Source organism: Lithobates pipiens, unplaced genomic scaffold, assembly GCF_037356315.1.
Source record: "Lithobates pipiens isolate NorthernLeopardFrog02 unplaced genomic scaffold, aLitPip1_a1.2 Scaffold_13, whole genome shotgun sequence".
Classification (NCBI taxonomy): Eukaryota; Metazoa; Chordata; class Amphibia; order Anura; family Ranidae; genus Lithobates; species Lithobates pipiens.
In genome coordinates this window covers 103,894,266-103,920,236 of record NW_027507718.1, presented here as the reverse complement: position 1 = coordinate 103,920,236, position 25,971 = coordinate 103,894,266, and the positions used below count along the sequence as shown (strand labels likewise).

Here is a 25,971-nt window from a genome sequence, read left to right as displayed (position 1 = left end):
TCATTTTCCTTCCACTTCGCAATTATGCGCCACTTTGTGCTGGTCTATAGCATAAAATCCCAATAAAATAAATTTACGTTTTTGGTTTTAACACGACAAAAATGTGGAAAATTTAAAGGGGCATGAATACTTTTTCAAGGCACTGTGTGTGTGTGTATATATTAAAAAAAAATAAAAAAATAATAATCGGTACTCGCTTCCACCCCAGAAAAACCTGTAACTGTAGTTACAGGCTGGAGGGAGCAAACCAGGGGGCTTCACGTTTTGAGTAAAGTTCTGTTTTTAGGTGGGACACCGATGAATCCACATTGTGGGTAGACCACTCAAACATAATCAGGTAACACTTTTGTGAAGGGTTTTGGTTTATGGGAGCTAAGATAAAATACCATGCTAGAGAACAAAGAAGTGTTGTCCTCCAACCTGAAAGTGGAACAAACTGCCCCATCATAAAATAAACAGTTTCCCTCTGTTTAGGTGACAACATAGAGGACTAAAGTTTAGCTCAACTAGAGATATCTTGCATCTCTCCACTGTGAAAGAAGCAGAGGTAATTTTTGACCCCTACAATCAGTAGGGGCTAGATGTGTCAATTGAGGACTCAGAAATGGCCATGGAGTTGATCTGTAGAAAGTACAAACTCCACCATATTTTCATTCTGCTGTAGGCAAAGTGAGGAGAAAAAGCCAAAGAAAGAGATCCTCCACATGCGGCTCTTACCTGTAGTTGAATTGTTTATCACACAAGCTGCAGTGAAGAAGGTGTATTCCTGGATCATCTTGGTGATTAAGAAACTCTGGATATGGCAACAGCAGCTCACACCTATCACACCTGTGTACAACATCAGCAGCGTTTTCGTCACCATCCACTCTCTCCACCACTCCACCCCCTTGTAAGCCAACAATGGTGGTGTAAATTTTAGGCTTAATGGACTCTTTATGTAATCTCAAGTCATTGAGCGCAATGGGCTCTAAACTATCTGGAGTGTCTGGCTCATCACACAGATTAATGCAGATTTCTGCAGTGTCATCATCTGCTTCTTCTGAAGAACCATCGTTGTGAATTGTAATAGGCATTTGCCTGGTAAAACCAGGAATGAGAAATGAGTTATCTCGAGGTTCATCCACAGGACTTTCTCTATTCAGCCTTCCACTTTTAGCAGATTGTTTGTTTTTGAAAAACCCAGGGTTTTGCATTGCAAATGTTTCCTTATAAAATGATGGTCTTTTGTGCATCCTTGCTTTCTCTTTAAGCTGGCCCACTGGCTCAAACCTTCTTCTGTCCTCACTAAAGATGTTGATGTTTGGGGGATTATCATGATGGCTTCTTAAAGATGGGCTGTCCACCTCTGTCAGCTCTGACTCCTGATCGTGTGCCTCATAATCATCATCAGGAATACAGATTTCCTCCTTAGTATTATTGTTTGGTGAGCTGCTGGAAACTGAGACCACCTGACTAGTCAGTGGAAGACTAACTTGTAGTTGATGGCCAGCCTGCATAAAGTCTTGTACATGACAAGTTGGAATCTTATACGTGTATATAAAATCAAGAAGGTGACTAAAGCCCTCCAAGCTAACATTGTCAAGTACCAAAAACTGTTGTTGTTCATTTCTTTTTAAAGCTGTGTAGAAGTATTCACTGCAAGCTGATAGGACATTTTTGTGAGCCAAGAATATTTTACCCTCCACCATCAAGGAGACATCACAGAAAAGACCCATTGATTTTTGCTCATTCAGTTTTTGGAGGACAGACCAACCATGGGCTTCTGGAGACATTGAATCCATCTTGATTTCTATTTAGCAGTAATGCAAACAGCTTACTGAGGCATTCATCAAACTGAAAACAATAATCCTAGGATAGAAAAGAACATAACAAGAAATATTAATTAATCCGATTGCCCAGTGAATTAAATTCAAAATTCCAACAACAACATACAAAGCTATTCACAACTCTGCACCAAGCTACATCACCAATCTTGTCTCCAAATATCACCTCTCAAGACCTTCTGCTCTCAAGATCCCCTGTCTCCTCCTTCAATGCTGGTCTCCAGGGCTTCGCCAGAGCCTCTCCCATCCTCTGGAACTCTCTACCTCAGTCTGCCCAGCTATCTCCTACTCTGGCTGCCTTTAGGCGATCCCTTAAGACCCATTTCACACTGAGGCAGTTTTCAGGCATTTTAGAGCTAGAAATGGCACCAGTAAAGTGCTGGAAAACTGCCTCCCATGCTGCCCAAATGTGAAAGCCTGAGCGCTTTCACCCTGGGGTGGTACGCTTGCAGGACGTTAGAAAAAGTCATGCAAGCAACATCTTTGGGGCAGCGCTTCAGAAGCGGCACAACAGGGGCACTTTTAACCCCTTCTTCGGCCGCTAGCGGGGGTTAAAAGCGCCCCGCTATATGCTGAAATGTGCCGCTTAAACAACGCTAAAGTACCACTAAAACGAGCTGCGCTTTAGTGCTAACGCTCGGGTGTCCCCAGTGTGAAAGTAACCTAAAACTCATCTCTTCAGGGAAGCCTATCCTGCCTCCAACTAACTGAACTTTTATCACTTCCATCCACTCATTCCCCAGTTATAACCTTTTGTACCATTTGCCCCACTCTATTAGATTGTAAGGGCCCTCTTTACCTTCTTGTATTTTATTGTATTGTAATTGTACGGTCTCCCTTTATATTGTAAAGCACTGCACAAACTGTTGGAGCTATATACATACTGTATTAGAATAATCATATTAACCTCCCATGATTCTCTGGAGACAGGGCAATTCAAACAAAAGTAATTTAGGGTGCTTTCACACTGAGGTGCTTTACAAGCGCTATAGCGCAGGAAAAAAAGTGCCTGCAATGGTGCGCTTGCAGAATGGTAAAAAAAAAGTCCTGCAAGCAGCTTCTTTGCAGCGCTGTAGGAGCAGTGTATACACCGCTCCTAAAGCGCCCCTGCCCATTCAAAATCAATGGCCAGCGTCGCCGCAATTTATTTGCTTAGAATAAAAAGATCATGATTCTTTCATGATTCTTGCAACGTAAAATCTTTCACATTATACAAAAGAAAATAGGCTAACTTTACTGCTTAGTTATTTTTTTTTTATTCATTAATGTAATTTTTTCCCCAAAAATTTGAAAGACCTCTGCGCAAACAGTGTGACATAAAATATTGCAACACAACCACCATTTTATTCTCTAGGGTGTCTATTAAAATATTATATATTATTATATATTAACATATAAAAAATATGTTTGGGGGTTCTAAGTAATTTTCTAGCAAAAAAAAAATATTTTAAACTTGAAACCAACAAATGTCAGAAAAAGGTTTAGTGTTTAAACTTTTTTCACTTACACACACACAGTCTATTCCATTGACAAATTGTTACAATGTTTATACTTAAGTTCAACGGATAAAGAATGTTTTGATTCTTGGCAGACTACCCAGTTTTTCTCTTCCTTTGTTTTGATGGCTGTGGCTTCAGAAGAGCAGAGAGAATTATTTGCATAGAAAGATTTGTGAAACACTTTAGTCAAGATTGCAATAACGATTCTTGACGATTAATTGTGCAGCTCTACCGTGCGCTACTCACATATGCATTCGCTTCTGTGCGCGAGCTCGGTGAGACAGGGCGTGTTAAAAAAAAAAAAATGTTTTCTTATTTATTTAACTTTTTATTTTTATAGTTTTCTTTTAACCACTTAAGCCCAGACCATTCTGCTGGCCAAAGACCAGAGCACTTTTTGCGATTCGGCACTGCGGTGCTTTAACTGTCAATTGCGCGGTCGTGTGACGTGGCTCCCAAACAAAATTAATGTCCTTTTTTTCCCACAAATAGAGCTTTCTTTTGGTGGTATTTGATCACCCCTGCGGTTTTTATTTTTTAAATGTTTGCTTTCTTACATACTGTCACCAGTACAGTATAGCATCATCACATAACTGGTGTGGCAGTGATCAGGGACACTGACTGGTGACCGTATGTAAAAAAAAAAAAAAAAAAAAAAAAAGTTTTTAAATTGTATTTTTTTTTTTACAATTTTGTTTGCATACTGTGAGCAATACGGTGTTGCCATAGTAGCACCATACTTTTTTTTTTTTTAAACACACTATGATTGCTTATAGGAGTGAATTTTTACTGACTAGCCACAGCTAATCTTATGGTACAGATAGGCTGTGATTAGCCCTGTCTGTACCATGTGATCACTGTGACCAATCGCAGCTAGCAACACAATTGTACACAATGAATGGCTTTGATTCAATTGTCATGTGATCTGTGATTGGTCACAGTGATTACAGGGTACAGGCAGCTGGCCGGTACACTGATCAGTCCTCCGCTGTGTGAGCATGGCCCGTGGGAGGAGCGTTCTAGGAAGAATGTTATATGAAGTCTACCCAGAACAATAAGGCTCCCAGGAATCATTTTACAATGGCGCAGATGGTAATCGGTTAATATTCATCTCTTTGGTGCTCCAGCTCTCCTACTTTCCCTTCACTTCAGTCCTGCAGCCTCTGCAATTCTCTCTGGCGCTTGACAATTTTAGGATAGTTTTATACCTGTGGTGCATCCTCTGTCCACTACGCCAATGTGAAGTCCTGTAGTGACAAAAAGGGGTCAGGAGATAAAACCAAAAGTGATGAAAGCCAAAAGGGCTTACAGAGGCAGCTGCACTATAGCAGAACGAAGGTTTGACATACAAGCCACCAGAGAGGCAAACATAAAACACTTTTCTATTGCAGGGACATTTGATATAGATTTATTTAAAAATTGTGCTGGCTTACTATGGGTTCAAGTCCAACAAGGCGCCACCTCCTGGACTTATCTCCTTAACCACTTCCCGCCTGGTCAATAGCAGATTGACATCCGGGAAGTGGTTCCATTATCCTGACTGGGCGTCATAGGGCGTCCTTCAGGATTACATGCCACCGCTCGCCCATGGGGGCGCGTATAGCGGTGAACGGTGGTGCAGTGTGTCATTCTGACACACAGCTACATCGATCTCAGTAAAGAGTCTTCGGCAGAGGCTCTTTACCACATGATCAGCCGTGCCCAATCAAGGCTGATCACGATGTAAACTGGAAAAGCCGGTGATCGGCTTTTCTTCCCTCGCATGTTGTTTATCCGCGAAACCCCCCCTCGGATTCCCACACTGGACCACCAGGGAAGTGGGCAACATGTGGATGGCCAGGTATGTAACCCATGGCCATCCACATGTGCAAATAACAGACCAATCTGTGCCAATCAGTGCCAACAAATGGGCACTGACTGACACCATCATCTACCAAACAAAATCAGTGATGCCCAGCAATGCCACCCATCAGTGCCACCCATCGCTGCCCATCCATGCTACCCATCAGTGCCACCCATAAGTACCCAGTGCTGCCTATGAGTGCCCATCAGTGCTGCTTACCAGTGCCACCTATCAGTGCCCATCATTGAAGAAAACTTACGGTACTTATTTACAAAAAATTTTAACAGAAACAAAGAAAAACTTTTTTTTTTTTTTTTTTTTTTTTTTTACAAAATTTTTGGTCTTTTTTTATTTGTTGCACAAAAAATATAAATTGCAGAGGTGATCAAATACTACCACAAGAAAGCTCTATTTGTGGGAACAAAATGATACTATTGTATGTGTTGTATGACCGCGCAATTGTCATTCAAATTGCTGCAGCACTGAATGCTGAAAATTGGCTTGGGCAGGAAAGTGTCTAAGTGCCTGGTATTGAAGTGGTTAATTTACAATTATACAAATAAAATGTTTACGGAGTATGAAGCTATATCGTGCAGCAATCATAAATAAACATCACAAATAAATATCATATGAACATATGATAAACAAAATATCAATCATAAAAATAGGATTTTTTGTACTCACCGTAAAATCCTTTTCTCTGTAATTCACTGACCGACACAGCTCCTCTCTGTAACAAATGGGTTGTTAGCCCTATCACTAGTAGAATACTAGGCATAGTTGTAATACAACACTCAGAACTCTTAGTTCTGCCCAGGGGGGCGGTCCCTCAGGCTACAAACCCCCACCCTGCAAAGCAGCCTCAGTACGTCAACAAGCAGTAGAAAAAGGAGGGGTGGGTGCTGTGTCGGTCGGTGAATTACAGGTGAAAAGGATTTTACGGTGAGTACTAAAAAATACAATTTTCTCTTACATTCACCGACCGTCACAACTCCTCTCTTTAACAAATGGGACGTCCCCAAGCAGTGCCAAAATGAGGGGTGGGAAAAACAGCATAAAAACTTCATCCACCATGGCAAGTGGGAACTAGTGAAACTAAACCCACAAAAAAACAGCAGTGCGTGGAAAACCACCACAAAACAACAGGGTATCCTCAACAGGAGTGATCCCCAAGACAACAGCAAACTGCGAAAGTAATGCAACAGTGCATTAACATAACAGTACTGCGTTTTTATCGAACACCAGGAAAAAAATATCTATTGCATATTCAATTGCAAATACATGGCCACCTGCAAAACTTTGCGGCCAAAACAGGCATCAGCCAATGCACTTACGTCTACCTTGTAGAACTTGGTAAACGTATGGACAGACGACCAGGTCGCCGCCTTACACGCCTGAGTGACCAACGCTTGGTGTCGGAAAGCCCAAGACGTTCCAATTGCCCTTGTGGAGTGGACTGTGACCGGAAAGGAGGGCACCTGCCCCTTCAAGGCGTAGGCTTGTACTACAATCTGTCTGATCCACCCGGAAATGGTGGCCGACGAGACCGCCATACCCTTCTTTGGACCAGCCACTGAAACAAACAGTGAGTCTGACTTCTGAAAGGGAGCTGTGGCAGACAAATACACCTTCAGACCCCTAAACACGTCCAGAGTGTGAAGGGCCACCTCCTTAGGGTGCTTCGGCTTAGGACACAGAGTTGATAATACAATGTCCTCATTGATATGAAAAGCTGAGAACACTTTAGGTAGAAAAGACGGTTGCGGACACAACACCACCTTATCCCTGTGGGTAACCAGATAGGGCGACTTGCAGGACAAGGCCACCAGTTCCGAAACCCTCCTGGCTGATGTGATGGCCACTAGAAAGACCACTTTCTGGGAAAGAGTCAAGAGGGTAATCTCCCTGATATTTTCAAACAGCGTTTTTTGAAGCACCAACACCAGGTTCAAATCCCATGGGGGCATCGGTGGACGCACTGGAGGGACTATGCATCGTACCCCCTGAACAAAGGTACTCACTAAGGAGTACGATTCCAGGGGACGTTGAAAAAAGAAAAAAGAAAAAAAAAAAAAAAAGACAGCTAAAGGCTGAGATTTGCCCTTTGATGGTGCTTAATGCCAATCTCTGGTCAACTCCTTGCTGGAGAAAGAGGATCCTGGATATAGAAAAGGAGCGCAGATGCCATCCTTTCTCCTCGCACATGGAGGAGATGTAGGCCTTTCAGGTACGATGGTATATCTTCCGAGAAGAAGATTTCCATGCTCTCAACATAGTTGGAATCACTGAGTATGACAGAACCCAGTTCCTCAACACCTGGCTCTCAATAGCCATGCTGTTAAAGCCAGTGATGGTAAAGCAGGATGGAGAATTGGACCTTGAGACAGGAAGTCCTCTCGCACCGGTAGTCGCCAGGGAGCGTGCCACCAGACGCACCAGGCCTGCGTACCAAGGACGCTGAGGTCAATCTGGGGCAACCAGTATTACTGGGATCCCCTCGGCTTCCACTCTGCGAATCAGACGTGGCAACAGTTTCAGTGGAAGAAAAGGCATAGGTCAGCTGGTACTGATCCCATGTAGCCACCAGCGCGTCCGATGCGTCAGCCCACGGATCTCTTGTCCTGGACACGAATCTTGGCACTTTCCGATTGAGATGGGAGGCCAGTAGAGTGCCCCACTTCAGGCACAGCAACCTGAATATCTCTGGATGCAATGTCCATTCTCCTGGGTCCACCATCTGTCGACTCAGATAGTCCGCCTGCCAATTCTCTACTCCCGGGATGTAAATGGCAGGGCCGATATGTGTTGCTGTGCCCACCAAAGTATGTGAGCGACCTCCTGTGCAGCGGCCGAGCTTCTTGTTACCCCTTGGTGATTGATGTACCCCATAGCTGTGGCGTCGTCTGACTGTATCCTGATCGGACGCACTTGAAGTCTCATCGACCATGTGTAGAGGCACAGCCTGATCGCTCTACATTCGAACAGATTGATCGGCAACTCGGATTCTTCTGTCGACCAGAGGCCCTGAGCCGACTGAACCCCCATCATTCCACCCCAGCCGGATAGACTGGCGTCCGTTGTGATCACTGTCCACTTCAGAGGAAGGAACAATTTTTCGGACTGAATCACCGGGGACCTCAAATACCAGATCAGTGAGTCTCTGACTGAGTGGCTTACCTGGATCTGTCGATCCAAGGACAACTGAAATTTGTCCCATTTTGTCAAAATCTCTTTCTGCAGGACTCTGGTGTGAAACCGGGCATAAGGTACTGCCTCGAAGGAGGCTACCATGAGTTCCAGTACTCACATGCAAAAACGGAGCAACGACCACTTGCGGTTCATCAGCAGTTTTTCTGCGGATCTGAGAGTCTGCAATTTGTCTGAAGGGAGAAAAACTCTCGCTTCCCTGGAGTCCAATAGCAAGCCTAGGTACTCCAGATGCTGGGCCGGCACAATCACTGACTTTTTGAGGTTCGACAGCCACCCAAATTCTTGCAGGGTCTGCATGGTGATCACCACATCCTCCTCTAATTCTGAGGCGGAAGATGCTCTCAGGAGGAGATCATCTAGGTATCCCACGATCGCGATCCTACGTTGTCACAGCAATGCCAAAACTGGAGCCAATACCTTGGTAAAGACTCAGGGGGCTGATACCAGACTAAAAGGAAGAGCCGCAAACTGGTAATGGGCTTCCCCGACTGCAAATCGCAGAAACTTTTGATGCCGAAGGCATATAGGTATGTGCAGGTACGCATCCTGGATGTCTAAGGACTCCAGGGAGTCCCCTTGATGGAGTGCAGCGACTACTGAGCGAATTTATTGCATTCTGAACCTCTGCATTTTCACAAAGTGATTGAGGGCTTTTAGGTCCAAGATTTCCTTCTTGGGAATCACAAACAGATTCAAGTAGAATCCCTGGAAGCGTTCCAAGTCCGGAACCGGTACAATCACCCCGCGATTCAGCGAATCCCTTTCCGCCCCCAACAGGGCCTCCCGGCGAACCGGGGATACGGGTATGCTGGAGGGGAAGAATCTGTTTGGCCGCCAAGAGAGAAACTCTATCTTGTAGCCTGTGGAAATCAGATCGCAGACCCATTGGTCGGATAGCCAGGAGGACCTCCGGGCTGCAAACTCCCGAAGTCGACCCCCCACCCAAGACATGGATGGGGGCAAACCTTCATGCTGTAGCACTTTTATTCACAGGCTTGTTAGGCTTGCTGTTCCAGAGACGTTTTTGACCGTCCGTGGGCATCCTGACGGGCTGGGGACGTTTAGTCGAAGCTCCGGGCAGACGAAAAAGCTGTTTGTGAGCGGAAAAAGAGGGCCCTTGCCTACGGCGTGGCTCCTTAGCTTTTCCTGGCCTGTGGGAGTAGGGTACTCTTACCACCGATGGCATTTTTAATAATGTCATCTAATGAGGCTCCAAAGAGCCGGTAACCAAGGAAAGGAAGATCCGTCAGGGCTTTTTTGGATGCCTGGTCAGTAGACCAGCATTTTAGCCAAATTAGGCACCTCAGCACCTCATCACCACAGCTGACACTGAAGCCCTGGATAACAGAGGGAGAGTATCCAGGGCCACGTCACAGACGTACTTAAGGCCTTGCACTAGTTGGTCTGCTAGTTCCATGCAGACAGGGGAAGCCTGTTTCTCTCCCTATTCATGGTGCAAAAGTTTTGCCCACTCATTCAGTGTCGGCGACACAAGTGCGGATGCCAGTACAGCTCGCATGGCAGACCCCACAACCGTAAACAAGGAACGAGCCACCGCCTCAGCCTTCCTGTCCGTGGGATCCTTGAATGCAGGAGTCCCCTCAAAACGGGATCGTGGTTACTTTATTTAACCTGGATACTGGGGATACTGGGGGTCCACGACCGGAGGAGCCAACCACTTCTTGAGAAGGCTTTCCTCAAAGGGGTGACGCACCGCCATGTATTTGGGGACCGAAAAGGACCGTTGCAGGCGACCCCATTCCTTGTAAATGAACTTGTCAAAATAAGTCAGATACGGGATCACCTTAGGTGAACGTGCTAGCTTGGGGGACCCAAAAGGGACCGGTACATCAGCAGATGGATCCGCTGGCTCCTGAATCTTCAGGGTATAACGCACAGCTGTGATAAGTGCTCCAACAAGCGCTTTGTCGTGCCCGGACCCTGGTCCTGGTCAGCATTGTCTGACAAAACAGAGCAGGGGTCACCAGCCTCAGCAGGACCTGAGTCTGCGTCAGAGCTCTCCCCAGAGGACGGGGGCAGGTGCCGCTTTTTAGCACCTTTTTTTCCCCACGCACCGCTTCCACCTTGGCAAGGAACGAATTGAGGACTGCCGTCAGGGTGACGATGGGAACTGCGCAGTACGCAGGTGACTCGGTTGCAATTGCCTGGATTTCGGGGGGAGAAACCAGTTTCTGAAGCCATGCTGACCCTACCTTGTCTGCCACCCGAAGGGGACTTAGGACCGTGACAGTCCCACCCTCCATGCTGCCGCTGACTGAGGGGTCTAACCCGCCAGACTCCCCGCCCTGAGGAGTTCCGCTCTGTTCACAGCAGTGCTTGTAGACCCCTAGTTCTCCCATGTGCAGAGGAAACCAAAACTGTGTCGGTGGCAGTCCATCAGAACGATCGATGAATGATCTGAAACACGTGCTCAGACTACATAGAAGGGCCGCCCAGCGTCCAGTAATGACAAACCGGAAGCTGAGAGCATATGTAGCTGCTTCTAGAACACTGAAACGTGCTCAGGCTTCTAGAAAATGGCCGCCAGTGTCCTGAATAGGAAAGCACTGGGAAAATGGCCGCTTGAAGCCCAGAAGACATGCTGCCCTCACCCACACCTAAAATAGCCACCAGCCATGAGGGACAGAAACAAAAACGTGGCAGAGACACAGCTCTGTGCCGAAAACACAGGCAGACCTCAAAGGCACTCCCGGGAGTTAAACACACAGGATTCAGGCACCACTAGCCAGCCAGTCCCCTATCCCAAGTGAGAGCCCTCAGGGGGAAACACACACCGCTCAGTACCACATGCAGCAGCCCCCCTCCCGTGAGGGGGGGGAGGGAAGATAGGGACAGAGGAGAGAAGAAAGGGAGGTGAGGGACCCCCGAATCGACCTCCCAGGGAATGCCCAGCTGCTCAGCCCTGCCAGAACAGGGAGAGCTGTACTTACCAGTCCTGAAGAGCTAGGAAACATTCCATTGTAGACCTACTCCTGATCAGTACAGGGAAGGCTACTAGCCTAGGCATACTGTGACGCAAACATCAGTAGCCCGGTCATATGTACGCTCTGGAGCATAAAAGCTCACCGACCACCTCTGCAGCTGAGGTATATCATGGCCTGCCGAGCCGTAGCTGCGACATGCACGCGCTCAATTGCCAGACTGGGGAGACTACAAGGATAAAGGTATCCAGCCGGCTGTTGATAGTAGATCACAAGATCATTCATCTTGTGCAAAAACCCAAGCGTCTGTGTAAAAAAAAGCATGGGCCGATGAGCCCGCAGGGTTCCTAGGTCTTTCTCCTTTGCTAGGCAAAATAAAACTGAGGCTGCTTTGCAGGGTGGGGGTTTGTAGCCTGAGGGACCGCCCCCCTGGGCGGAACTTGGAGTTCTGAGTGTTGTAATACAACTATGCCTAGTATTCTCCTAGTGATAGGGCTAACAACCCATTTGTTACAGAGAGGAGCTGTGTCAACCGGTGAATATAAGAGAAAAATATTTTTGCGCCATATTGTACTACCGTAACAAAACAAAAAAAAACATATATAAATTAAAAATGTGCCAAATCTTATAGATGTGCTAAATCTTATATAAATTAAAAAATTGTATGTGCTAAAAGTGTTCCACAAGTCCTTCAAATATTTTATTACATGTAAAGAAAGTTCTTCAATAATATGAACTTTTCAAAATCCCAGATTTCGTCAATGCAAAACGCCTTTCCAAATAAAATCCCTTCTGTGCAACTCAAGATTTAATGACCAAGTGTTACAACTCCACCTTAAATTGGAATTGTGCTCACTATGGCCGAAACAACTGATCGACAACTAAACGATTATGAAAATAGTTGTCAACTATTTTTCGTAATTGAATAAACGGTCAGCCGATTAGTTGGACTGCATACAGAATGCATTATTTATTTACATCTTCGAAAATACAGTGAAGCACACATGCAGCTCAGTACACCATCCATACATGTCAATAAGTGCCTGAGAACTTGTGAATGTGTGAGAAGCAATGCCTCATGGGACATATAGTCCTGGGCAGGAAGTGAGTGAGACTTTTTTTTCTTTTTTATAGGGGTGCTCTATATTATAATATTGAGGCACTTGCTATCTGAAGGCAGGAGGAGCCAGAAGCATCGGTAGGGGACCCCAGAAGAGGAGAATCAGGACTGGTCTGTGCAAAACCATTCCACAGAGCAGGTAAGTATAACATGTTTAAATCACTTTAAAGACTGTGTGCAGGGAAAATCAGCATCTGAACCCAGAAGGTGGAGACTGGAGGTAATATAAGGCATTACAATTATATTTAAAGTAAACTTTTACCAGTATTGTGCATTATATTTAAAATTAATAGACTGTAGCCATGAAAAAAATAAAAAAAATAAAAATAAAGTCTCAACCTTTACTACTACATTAATATAAAAACTTATATTTATTTCCCTTCCACCCTTCATATATAGCTTCAGGTCTGACTCCTAGTTATAATACCCATATATCCTACTTCTGGGTGTATATATTTATATTGTGTAATGTATATTATTTTCACCGTTTCACCGTATAAATGAACCCATAGTAGCGATTATCTGCTCTTTTTGTACTATAAAAAGGGCTAATTTTAGTTTCTTTAACCCAATGATGACAGGCGATACAAAAAAAAAAAAAGAAAAGAAAAAAAAAAAAAAAAAAAAAAAAAGCATGCTACTGCTACTAAACAGCCCTACTTTTTTTGGTTCAATAGACTTTGATGGAGAAGCTGCAGCAAAGCATGTAGTGGGTTTTTGCCCGAATTTGTGTTTATTTTGTTTAACAAATTGTTTAATATTTTTTTTATTAATGAATTTTTTCCACATATATAAAAAACATTCCACATTATTACAAATTCTTATATATAGACATCCATATACAATACATATATATATATATATATAACAAATAAACAACAAAAGAAACAATTAAAAAAAGAAAAAAAAAAAAAACACAAAAAGACCACAGTCAACACAACACATGAATCAATCTTGATATGCTTTTCAAAGAAGTCAGAAATTCTCCACCATCTCCCCTCCTCTTCCTGGTGCAATTCATTACACCTACTCACTTATTTTAACAATATTTTATTTATTCTTCCCCTCCCTCTCTCCTCCCCCCCCCCTTTTAAATAACTGAGTTACCCCCAGTCATTTCCCCATCATTGTTCCCCTAATCGTGTTTGTGTAAGCCCATCTAGTGTGTTTTTTTACCTTCAATGTGATATAGTGACTTCATCTTCAGAAAAAAAGAAGAGGAAAGAGAGATAAAAAAAATAAAATAAAAATAAAAACACCATTATAGTTATAAAGAGGTGGGAATCGCGATTCGCCACCAATATTGTGTTTCTCCTTCATAATGTGCCTAAGAAACTAAATATTACTCCTTGGTGATGTGCCAAAGACCCAAAAAACGAAACCGTTAATAATAGTGAAAAAAAAAAAAAACCCCATCTAGTTTATTAAATCCCCAAGTAATTCTTATGCCGCGTACACACGATCAGACTAACCGGCGGACTTAGTCTGGCGGACAAACCGCCGTAAAGTCCGCAGGACTCTCCGAACGAGCAAACCTGCCCACAAACGTGACTTGTCCGCCAGACTATCCGCCATACTTTTGAAATGAACGGACTTGCCCACACACACACAGAGGAAAGTCTGTTCATTTTGAACGTGGCTCCAGGTAGCCAGGACCAGCGAATGATGCATTGCTGGCCCCGTCACCTGGTATGGACTTAAAGGGGAAGCTCTACCCCGAAAAAACGGTGCGGCCCCCCCCGGTCCATATCAGACCTTTATCCGAGCACGCAACCCGGCCGGTCAGGAAAGGGGGTGGGGATGAGCAAGTGCCCTCCCCCTCCTGAGCCGTACCAGGCCACGTGCCCTCAACATGGGGGGGTGCTTTGGGGAAAGGGGGGCCGCGCAGCCCCCCCACCCCAAAGCACCTTGTCCCCATGTTGATGAGGACAAGGGCCTCTTCCTGACAACCCTGGCCGTTGGTTGTCGGGGTCTGCGGGCGGGGGGCTTATCAGAATCCATGAGCCCTCTTTATTAAGGGGGTCCCCGGATCTCGGCCCCCTACCCTATGTGAATGAGCATGGGGTACAATGTACACCTACCCATTCACCTGTGAAAAAAAAAATGTTAAAAAAAAACACAACACATAAGGGTTGAAAATAGTTTATTGCACAGCTCCAAGGGTCTTCTTCCGTCTTCAGGGGTCTTCTCACCAGACTCCGCTATCTTCTGCTCTTTTGCTAGCTCTTTTACTAGCGGAGGAGCCCGGCTTTCTTCTTCGTCGCCGCCCTCTTTTTCCGACTTCGGGGGTCATCAAAAGGAATCTTGCACCAATTTTGTTTTGATGCAAGATCAGCAGTCCATGGTTTTAGCCATAGGGCTTGTTTTGCCATGACCAAATGTAGCATTGAGTCCGAAAAGTGGACCGTGTCAATGGCTGCTTCACCCACAAAATCCGCCGCCTACTTAAGCCCCTCCAGAGCTTTAAATATATTGTCCTTGGGGACATCTTGGCGGAGGGCTGCTTCTATGTTTTCCATCCATGACCTAATAGCGTTGGAAAATTATATTAGTGCAATGGCAGGCCTGCAAGCCGCTCCTGCAACTAGATTCCGGGTCCTCCCAACCAATAGCATTTTTCACCTCCTCAACAAATGGCTGGAACAAGGAAAAACTGAAAGCCGATGGCCGTTTTCTCTGAAAACTCTCCAGACAGGTCCTCAGGGGAAGAGTGCCTGGCTGTGCTTCCTGATGTAGGTAGCGGGTTACTGCCCGAAGGACCTGGAGTGTCGGGGTCTAGGTCTTGTGCCTGAACAGCCTGAGAAGCTGGATGGGCGGGAATTATGGCTGTCAGTTCTGAGAAAGAATCTTTCATGGTCTGTTTGAGCAGATCAACCAACAGACGACTCTCTAGTTCTTGGTTGGCTGCGTAGTCTCTGAGACAGTCCTTACATACCAATTTATCAGGGAGTGGTACAACGCCACATGCCCAACACATCTTGCTTGACCCTCGAGATGGGGGTGAAGAGCAACAACGTCTTTGAGACCCAGATCTCCTGGATGACTTATGACATGAAGAGTGTGACCCTCGCTCAGGACTGTCATTGTCATAGCGTCTTGAAGACTTTCTGGACAGCTTTGCGGGAGCAGGGCTGGAACAAACAGGGTTTGTTTGTAAGTGTCACACTTTTTTTTTTTTGTATACTCACATACAGATGGTCGCATTCCTATTGGATATGAGAGGATCTTGACTTCGTGGCGAAGGGCTCATGGCAAAAAATGGGCAGGAGGATCAGCTGCAGGAAGACGAAGAGAAAAAAAAAAAAAAAAAAACAACAGAACTACAGATTCAAGAGTGGAAGCAAAGAATGTCACATACCTGTTTTGCTAAAGTGTTTTGGACTGCAGGGTACACACTGGTTATGCAGAACAGCCCTCAGCCCAAATTGGAGCTGTCTTTTAAATGGAAAACGGGTGGGGGGAAGCTTAATTAGTAAGACCTACCCCTTACTGGCAACAGTAATTGATTTTGAGTAGTTTTCCCTGAGGCAAGATGGCAGCCGAGGCCTCACTGCCCAATACATGCGCACGCATGTGCACTACTGGCCAGAGAAGTCTTTTGATAGATATTGCTTTCAGTCTTGCTATGCTGGGCCGCGCATGTGCACTGAGTCTCAGATACACGACGAGTCACAAGGGAGGATGCTACTCCCCCCCGCTGCCCAACACTACCACCTCCTCTCCCCACCGCCAGTGCAGCAAGCAGGGAGCAGGAACCAGAACCCGATGGCCACAGGAGTGTGCCGAAGGGGGAAGAAAAAAAAACTATTTCCAAAGGCCTATCCCGCAATTCTGGCTGGGAATAAAGGAAATGAGTGGAGAACCCAGTCCGTGCATACACGGATCAGGAATAAAAAAAGCCTTAAAGGGGGCAAGTTTCCTAATATTTAAAGTTATACACCAAAACTTTGTTTATTCCAGAACATACAGAAGACGAAAAAAACCTGACCTGACCGAGGAAGAAAGGAAAGATGATCCTCCCCCACCAGCATTCGTTTTACTCTCGAAAAATCAGCAGACTGCGTTCCTGTGAGGAAACTCAGGAGACCCCAAAAGATCCACAGAAAGGTCCCCAGTATTATCAGCGCTAATAGGTGGCCCAAGAACAGGGAATGCGCATGGGAGTGGCTGAACATGGCGGACGCTGCCAAAGGCAGAGGTATGGACATAGTGATACTCTTCACCAGTTACAGGAGGTATGAGGAAAAAAAAAATAAGGGAGAATGTTGGGGGAGGGGCTATGCCTTTAATTTATGCTAATCACTAGTACTAAAGGAGGAGTCAAGGTGGAGTTCTAACACATGAATGCTGCCATGGAGGCACCAGGAAAACAAAATACACTATTGTTTTTGGGCTCTACTATGGGTACAAACAACAAATAACAAAAACACATACAATGGATATAAAACGTCCCTGTTGAAATGTCAAGTTTCTGTGATGTAAAGAAATTTGATAAAGATAAATAATTTCAGAACTTTTTTCACCTTTAACGTGATCAATAAACTGTACAGCTCAATTGAAAAACAAACTGAAATCTTTGGGAGAGTTAAAAATAAAAAAATAATAAAAGCATAAAAGCATATATTGATTGGTTTGCACAAAAGTTATAGTGTCTACAAAATAGTGGATAGATTTATGACATTTTTATTATTATTTTTTTACTACTAATGGTGGTGATCTGCAATTTTTAGCGTGACTGCAACATTGCGGCAGACAGATTGGTTACTTCTGACACTTTTCTGGTGCCATTGACATTTATACAGCAATCAAAACAGCCACTGATTACTGTATAAATGTCACTGGCAGGGAAGGGGTTAACACTGGGGAGCAATCAAGGGGTTAAGTGTGTCTTAGGGAGGCGTTTCTAACTGTGGGGGGATGGGACTGACAGGGAGTAGAGAGAGAAAGCTGTTCCTGGTAACTAGGAACAGCAGATCTCTCTCTACTTCCCTGAGGGGAACGGGGATCTGTCTGTTTACATTGACAGATCTCTGTTCTGTCTCTGAGGAGCGATTGTGGGTGGCCAGTGGATATCACGGGCCACGCACCTCCAGCGGTGTGTGCACACCTGCTACAGCTAATCCAAGGAGCTGACGTACAATGACGGCGATTCGCACAGCCGTGCCAACCTGCCACAGTAAAACTGTGGTGGGTAGTCAGGAAGTAGTTAAAGTGCCACTGCTTAACCCCAAATAAATTCAGCTGTTCTAATAGGTCTTTCCTGACATTTTCTTAGTCGCATCCTACAGCAAAAGCTATGGTCCGCAGACAGCTTCCAAATGATCAGAGGGATCTCATTATTAAAAGGTATCAGTCAGGAGATTGGTACAAAAGAATTTCCAAGGCATTAGATATACCATGGAGCCCAGTGAAGACAGATCAAGTGGAGAAAATATGGCAGAATGGTGACATTACCAAGAACCGGATGTTCCTCCAAAATTGATGAAAAGACGAGAATAAAACTGATCAGGGAGGCTGCCAATAGGCCTACAGCAACATTAAAGGACCTGCAGGAATATCTGGCAAGTACTGGCTGTGTGGTATATGTGACAATAATCTCTCGTATTCTTCATACTGTATGCCTGGGCTATGTGGTAGAGTAGCAAAACGGAAGCCTTTTGTTACGAGGAAAAACATCCAAAACACAGCTAAAGTTTGCAAAAACACATCTGAAGTCTCCCAAAAGCATGTGGGAAAATGTGTTATGGTCTGATGAAACCAAAATTGAACTTTTTGGCCATAATTCCAAAAGATATGTTTGCTGCAAAAACAGCACTGCATATCACCAAAAGATCACCATACCCACTGTGAAGCATGGCGGTGCCAACATCATGCTTTGGGGCTGTGTTTTCTTCAGCTGGAACAGGGGCCTTAGTCAAGGTAAAGGGAATTATGAACAGTTCCAAATACCAGTCAATATTGGCACAAAACCTTCAGGCTTCTGCTAGAAAGCTGAACATGAAGATGAATTTCATCTTTCAGCATGACAACTACCCAAAGCATAAAAATCAACAAAGGAATAGCTTTCCTAGAAGAAGATTAAAGTTTTGGAACGGCCCAGCCAGAGCCCAGACCTGAATCTGATTGAAAATCTGTAAGGTGATCTGAAGAGGGTTGTGCACAGGAGACGCCCTCGCAATCTGACAGATTTGGAGTGTTTTTTTTGCAAAGAAGAGTGGCCAAATATTACCAAGTCAAGATGGTGCCATGGTGATCAACTCAAAAAAGTATAAGTTTAAGGGTGTGCACACGTATGCGACCATATTATTTTATTTTTACTTCCCTCCACCTAAAATATTTCAGTTTGATGTTCAACTGAGTTGTACAGTTTATAGGTCACATTAAAAAGGTGGAAAAAGTCCTGAAATGCTCTTTGTCTCTTTTTTTTTACATTACAGAAACCTGTCATTTTAACAGAGGTGTGTAAACTTTTTATATCCACTTTATGTGGTATCACTGCGATAGTCATTCATTTTGGGTTGTTCTTTGGTGGTAGGAAAAGCTAGTAAAAGCAACAAATATGCTGCTAAATAAAAAAAAATATTAACCACTGCAGCTCCTCCAGAGTTACCAAGGGCCTCTCGGCTGCTTCTTTGATTAAAGTGGATATAAACCCACTCTCATCCTTTCTAAACTACTGCAATATTGGTTATCTAGAAGGATATGCATGCCTCCTGCATGTATACTTATCTGTCAAATGTCTCCCCTCTGTCTGCTATGAGACCCGAAAAACTTCAGATTTTGTGGGTGGGTCTGTTTTTCTGTTTTCCAGGGCTCAGTGGGTGGAGTTGTGATGTCAGTAGACTCCCCGCCCACCTCTATACTTCCCTTATGAACATGCATTTTCTTCTGTGTATTTCTTACACTGAACTTCTGCTATGATCAGTAACATACAGTCAAAACCCAGAAAAGTCCCCACATGACTTCAGCATGCCAAATCATGCTGAGGTGTGGAACATCCAATCCTTACAGAGCAGCAGAAGGGAATTAAAAAATAATGCATGTCTCTTAGGCTAGTGCACGAGAAATGTAATAAAATAAAAGGATTGCTCAGAGCTGGATTAACTCTTTGTGGCAAGACTGGGCTCAAGTTATAGGATGTCGTATACTCTACATTATGACAAAAAAAAAAAAAAAAACATTTTCGGGGGTTTACATCCACTTTAATGCTCTCCTTGCCCGGCCTGTCTGTTTATGTGGACGGCCATGTCTTGGTATATTTGCAATTGTGTGATACTCTTTCCATTTTTCAATGATGCATTCAACAGTGCTCCGTGAGATGTTCAACCCTTGGTATATTTTTTTATTTCTTTAACCCTTTCATGACTAAGCCTATTTTTGACATTTGGTGTTTACAAGTTAAAATCCATATTTTTTGCTAGAAAGTTACTTGGAACCCCCAAACATTATATATACACATTATATATTTTTTTAGCAGAGACTCTAGAGAATAAAATGGCGATTGTTGCAATATTTTATGTCACACGGTATTTGCGCAGCGGTGTTTTAAACGCAACTTTTTGGGAAAAGGGACACTTTCATGAATAAAAAAAAAAAAAAAAAAACAAACAGTAAAATTAGCCCAATTTTTTGCATAATGTGAAAGATAATGTTACGCTGAGTAAATAGATACCAAACATGTCACACTTTATAATTGCACGCACTCGTGGAATGATGACAAACTACGGTACCTAAAAATCTCAATAGGCGACACTTAAAAATGTTTTTCCGGTTACGAGGTTAGAGTTACAGAAGAGGTCTAGTGCTAGAATTATTGCTCTCGCTCTGGCGATCGCGACTTCCGTATGCGTTTTCTTTGCTTCGCGAGCTCGTGGGAAAGGCGGGCGCTTTAAAAATTATAATTTTTTCTTATTTACTTTAAAATTAAATTGATCACTTTTATTGCTGTCACAAGGAATCTAAACATCCCTTGTGACAGTAATAGGTGGTGGCAGGTACTCTTTATGGAGGGATCGGGGGTCTAAAAGACACTTCAAAGTATTCAGATCGCCATTTTTGGCAATTCTGAATAGTGTATATATTTTTTAATCCGACGCCATTGGCTGCCGAGTAAACGGGACATGATGTCGCTTCCATGTTTACCATTAGGAGACTGGAATGAAGCCGCTTACAGCTTCATTCCAGTCCCTCCCCAGCCGCTGGAGGCATCGGATTCTACATCGGTGCTCCCGATTGTACGGGAGCCCCGGTAAGAGCGGCGGGAGGGGTCCCGCTCCTCCGGCATAACAGCTGAGCGGCTTTTAGCCGCATCAGTTGTTATGGCTGGAAAGCCAATCGCCCACTCTAAAAATCAGTACCAGGATGATGCCTGCAAGTGCGGGCATCATCCCGGTATAACCTCCGGAAGCAAAGTACGCACATCTGCGTACGCTGTGCAGCAAGGGATTAAACTTCTCCACAACTTTATCCCTGACCTGTCTGGTGTGGCCCTTGGCCTCCATGATGCTGTTTGTTCACTGAGGTTCTCTAAAAAATCTCTGAGGGCTTCACATAACAGCTGTATTTATACTGAGATTAAAAATTACACACAGTTGGACTCTCGCCTTGAGGCGATTCAGTTCGCGTTGTGCGCTATACACATTATTTCATTCATTCACTTATTGGGTGACTTCGGAAGGCAACTGATCCCACTAGATTTTAGTTAGCGGTATCAGAGTAAAGGGGTTGAATACAATTGCATGCCACACTTGTAAGATATTTGTAAAAAAAAAAAAAAAAAATTGCAAACCATTTATCATTTTCTTTCCACTTCACAATTATGTGCCACATTGTGTTGGTCTATCACATAAAATCCCAATAAAATCCATTTACAGTTGTAAGTTGTAACATGACAAAATGTGGAAAATGTCAAGGGGTATGAATACTTTTTCAAGGCACGGTACAGGAACTGTAAAGTGTCAGCGCTGGAAGTTTGAAGCTTACCGTAATGCGAGGGATAAATGACACCAAGAGTTGTAACTAAAAGATGCAGCCATCCACACATAGTTAGTGTTGTGTCACATACATGACTTCATCAGGAGTGACAGCAGACCCATTGGATACCCCTGGAGAGGAGTGCCCTAAGAGCATTAAGACCCATGTCTATGGGGGTCATAATCTGGAGGTGATGGCTCAATTCACTTAGTGGTGGAGCACGTGTGATCATCTTTACGTGTTGATGTGTAAACCCTGAAGTTGTGGTTACACAATTCATTGATAACAAGACTATAAAGAGTTCACAGTCACTTTTTTTTTATATTTGGACTGCAGATTTATATTTTAGTTTATACTTTTGTATTCGGGACATCATTTTGATCTCACTGTATAAAATTGGTGTAGCAGCGGGCAGCAATTTTTTTTTCTCCTTTTAATCTAAGTTTATTGAAAAACATTTCCATACAAAACTGTAATACAAAAAGTATCATACACATACCAAAAAACAGTAAAACATACTGCAGCATAAAAGTGTACATGATATATAGCACCATAATTATTAAATTATTCCTGTCTAAATTGGCCCCAGCATATTCAAGTATGCATGTGCGTAGGGGACCTTAGATTGTAAGCTACTTGAGGGCAGGGACTGATGTAAATGTACAATATACACACACTGGCCACTTTAGTAGGTACACCTGTACAATTGCTTGGTAACACCAATTCCTAATCACCCAATCACATGGCAGTAACTCAATGTAACCAAGCACCAGAAAGGGGAAGAAAGGGGATTTAAAAGCAGAGCTCCACCCAAAAGGGCAAGCTCTGCTTATTGGCGCCCTCCCCGCCATTACTACCACAATTGGCACCTTTGGGGGGGGGGGGGGGGGCAGGTACCTGTTTTTGACAGGTACTCATCGCCACTTCCGGGGGACAGGGCCCCAGTGAGGTCCCTGCAGGTTCAGCCCCCCTCCTCCCACCGCCATCGGGCCATTCAGAAAGCCCAGTGCGCTTCATGCATGTGAAGTAAGTAACTGGCTACGGAGGCGCAAGGCTTCACCGCCAGTTTCCCTTATGAGGAATGGTGGTGGAAGCACCCGAGAGTTGATTGAAAAATCGGATGGAGTGCCGATATCGTGGGATCCCTGCACAGATAAATGTCCTAATATTAAAAGTCAGCAGCTGCAGTATTTGTAAAGGCTGACTTCATTTTTTGGTGGGGGGTTGGAGGAACGCTTTAGGTCACTTTGAACGTGGCATGGTTGTTGGTGCCAGATGGGCTGGTCTGAGCATTTCAAAAACTGCTGATTTTCATGCACAACCATCTCTAGGGTTTACAGAGAATGCCCTGAAAAAGAGAAAATATCCAGTGAGCAGCAGTTGTGTTGATGTCAGAGAAGAAGGGGTAGACTGGTTCAAGACAATAGAAAGGCTACAGTAACTCAAATTACCCTTCGTTACAACCGAGGTATGCAGAATACCATCTCGGAACCCACAACACATCGAACCTTGAAAAAGATGGGCTACAGCAGCAGAGGATCACTCCGGGTGCCACTCCTGTCAGCTAAGAACAGTTAACTGAAGCTAAAATTCGCACAGGCTCACCAAAATTGGACAATAGAAGATTGAAAAAAGTTGCCTGGTCTGATAAGTCAATTTCAGCTGCAACATTCAGATGGTAGGGTCAGAATTTGGCGTAAACAACATGAAAGCATGGATCCATCCTACCTTGTATCGATGGTTCAGGCTGGTGGTGGTGTAATGGTGTGGGGGATATTTTCTTGGCACACTTTGGGCCCCTTAGTACCAATTGAGCATTGTTTAAACACCATGGCCTACCTGAGTATTGTTTAGAGTTGCCACCACATCCCTTTAAACCTAAACACATATGAATTACACAGGTTCTGAGGCGAATTGAATGCAGGTAAGAAACTAAGCGAGTTTAGCTTCCACCTTAATCAGCCACAGAACTAGAGCTGCACGATTAATCATCGAAATTGCAATATTTTTCCCTTCCCGTTCTTCAAAACAGCTTGTCACCATCTTTCTAACAAGTGCAGAGAGTTCTCACAGCTGGAAAAAAAGAAATCCAGGCAGCATGACAAGTTTTATTACAACAGTGAATAAGTAGAAACAAAGTATCTTTTCATTCTTTTATCAAAGGAAAGAACTTCCTGTAGAGAAGGGAAGTTTAACCAGTTAAAGACCAAATCTTTTCTGACATTTGTTGCCTACAATTTAAAAATCACTATTTTCTGCTAGAAAATTACTTGGATCACCCAAACATTATGTATTTTTTTTTTTTTAGCAGAGACCCTAGAGAATAAAATAGTGGTTGTTGCAATATTTTATGTCACACTGTATTTGTGCAGCGTTTTTTCAAATGCAATTAAAAAAAAAAAAATACACTTTAATTAATTTAAAAAATAAAACGAATCAGTAAAGTTAGCCCACATAAATTTTTTGGATAATGTGAAAGGAGATGTTACACCGCGAGAATCATGAGAGATTGTGATCTTTATACCAAGCAAAAAAATTGTGATTCTCATTTTAGTCAAAATCGTGCAGCTCTACACAGAACCTGTGCAATTAAAGTGGTGTTGCCATCAAAAATATAACCTAACTTGTATGTGCAGCAAAGGGTCTTAATAAAATTAATTGGATAATAAAAATTTTTTTACTTACCTATTTCTTGCGGTTGCTAGGTGGTCCCACGAAATCTGCCTCTTCCATTGCCCGGGCTAAAAACGTCACTTCCCTCGGCAGCCCGGCTCGCTAAGGCTCCTGGGAGAAGTATGTCACCATTTCCCAGGATGCCTTGGGCATCACCGAGGGTGTAGTGTCATATTTTGCTGCCTATCACAGGATGCTGCGGAAGTGACGTTGCCGCCAGAAATTGCGTACTGCGCATGCGCGATGCGTTCCAAACACTCGCGCCGTGTGTTCCAACAGGCAGCAAAATATGACACTACAACGGCGCTCGATATAGCGCTGACTGCGCATGCGCGAGATCTAATCGAACGGGTGGTGCATGCTGGTCTTTTATCAGCGCACTCTCCCGGAAGAGGATGCCTGTGGGCTTCACATGCCCACAGGCAAAATGACAACCGTCAGGAGACGGTTTTATAAAATCTTTTTTAATGACAAAACAGCATGCTGCTGGATGGAAAAAACGAAAAAGTAAGTGTTAGATTTAATTATAATAATGATTGTCAGTATGCAAAAAAAAACGATCAAGACAGTGGAATCCCGCTTTAATATGTGTTCGGGGTTTAAAGGGATGAGGTGACAACCCTAGTATTGTTGCTGACAAAGGATGAGCTCAGGTGTGTTTGCACAGCCCACTTGCAGAGCCCACCAGGAAGTCGGCACTGTGCTGCACTAATCACAGGTAGGGATGAGCTCCGGCGTGTTTGCACGCTCCGCGTGCAGAGCGCACCAGGAAGTTGGTGCAGTGCTGCGCTAATCCCAGGCAGTGAGACATTTCCCGATCTCTGCAGCCACACATCGGGACAATGTCTCACTGCCTGTGATTAGCGCAGCACCAACTTCCTGGCGGGTTCTGCACATGGGCTGTGCAAACACGCCGGAGCTCGTCCTTATTGCTGACCATGTCCATCCCTTTAGGACTACAGTGTATCATCTTCTGATGGCTACTTCCAGCAGGATAATGCACCATGTCACAAAGATCAAATCATCTCCCCATGGTTTCTTGAACATGACAATGAGATCACTGTACTCCAATCCTCCACAGTCATCAGATCTCAATCCAATAGCGCACCTTAGGGATGTGGTGGAAGATTTGCATCATGGATGTGCAGCCAACAAATCTGCAGCATGTCACTATGGACCAAAATCTCGGAAGAATGCTTTCAACACCTCGTTGAATCTATTCCATGAAGAATTAAGGCAGTTCTGAAGGTAAAGGGGGGGTCCAATCTAGCAAGGTGTACCTAATAAAGTGGCGAGTGTGTATATATATTTTTTTTACTTTAAAAGTTGTAAAGGCTTTAAAAAAGTATACCTGGTGATCCTGCCATAAAGGTCTTTTTGCAGGCACTTCCTGTTACAAGGTGACAACTGTCTCCTGGTTTATGCTCATCATACACTCCAAGCAGCCATGCTGACACACACAGGCAAGGTCCATTGCTGTCGCTATGAAAACAAATCGTGTTTAGAGCAAGGATGTGCAGCCAATCTGGACAGAGTGTATGTAGACAAGAAATGTCTACAATTGGGCTGCAGGAGATCAGCAGCACTGAGATGCAAATACAGAAAAATAATGAACAGCATTTCAAAGGGAGAAAAAAAAAAAAGAAGCAATTGCTGATATACAATGCATGAGCAATCCACATGTCATTCAGTTCGGGTTTCCGATGCCTCCTCTAAATGCACACATCCACCTTCTCCTCTCTAAAGCCACACACACCACAGGTAATAAACTTACCTCTGCTCGCCGTTCATTGCAGCCTCGCTTTCGCCCCAGAAAAAAAAATGATGTCATTCAGAAAAAAAAAAAAAAAAAACACAGACTTTGCTTCTCTGTTGTAACACAAATAAA

At 44.0% G+C, this 25,971-nt stretch overlaps 1 protein-coding gene across 1 annotated transcript in view; it reads right to left on the bottom strand.

The window, feature by feature from the left end:
- The window catches only part of LOC143974212 (uncharacterized), a 69,467-nt gene extending 43,527 nt beyond the window's left edge, over positions 1-25,940 (bottom strand). The window contains exons 1-2 of the mRNA XM_077475366.1: positions 25,858-25,940; positions 718-1,848 (exon numbers count right to left, since the gene is read on the bottom strand). Of these exons, the coding sequence (XP_077331492.1) occupies positions 718-1,781 (1,064 nt within the window). The 5' untranslated portion in view covers positions 1,782-1,848; positions 25,858-25,940. The remainder of the gene's footprint in view (positions 1-717; positions 1,849-25,857) is intronic.
- Between the last annotated feature and the right edge of the window lie 31 nt (positions 25,941-25,971).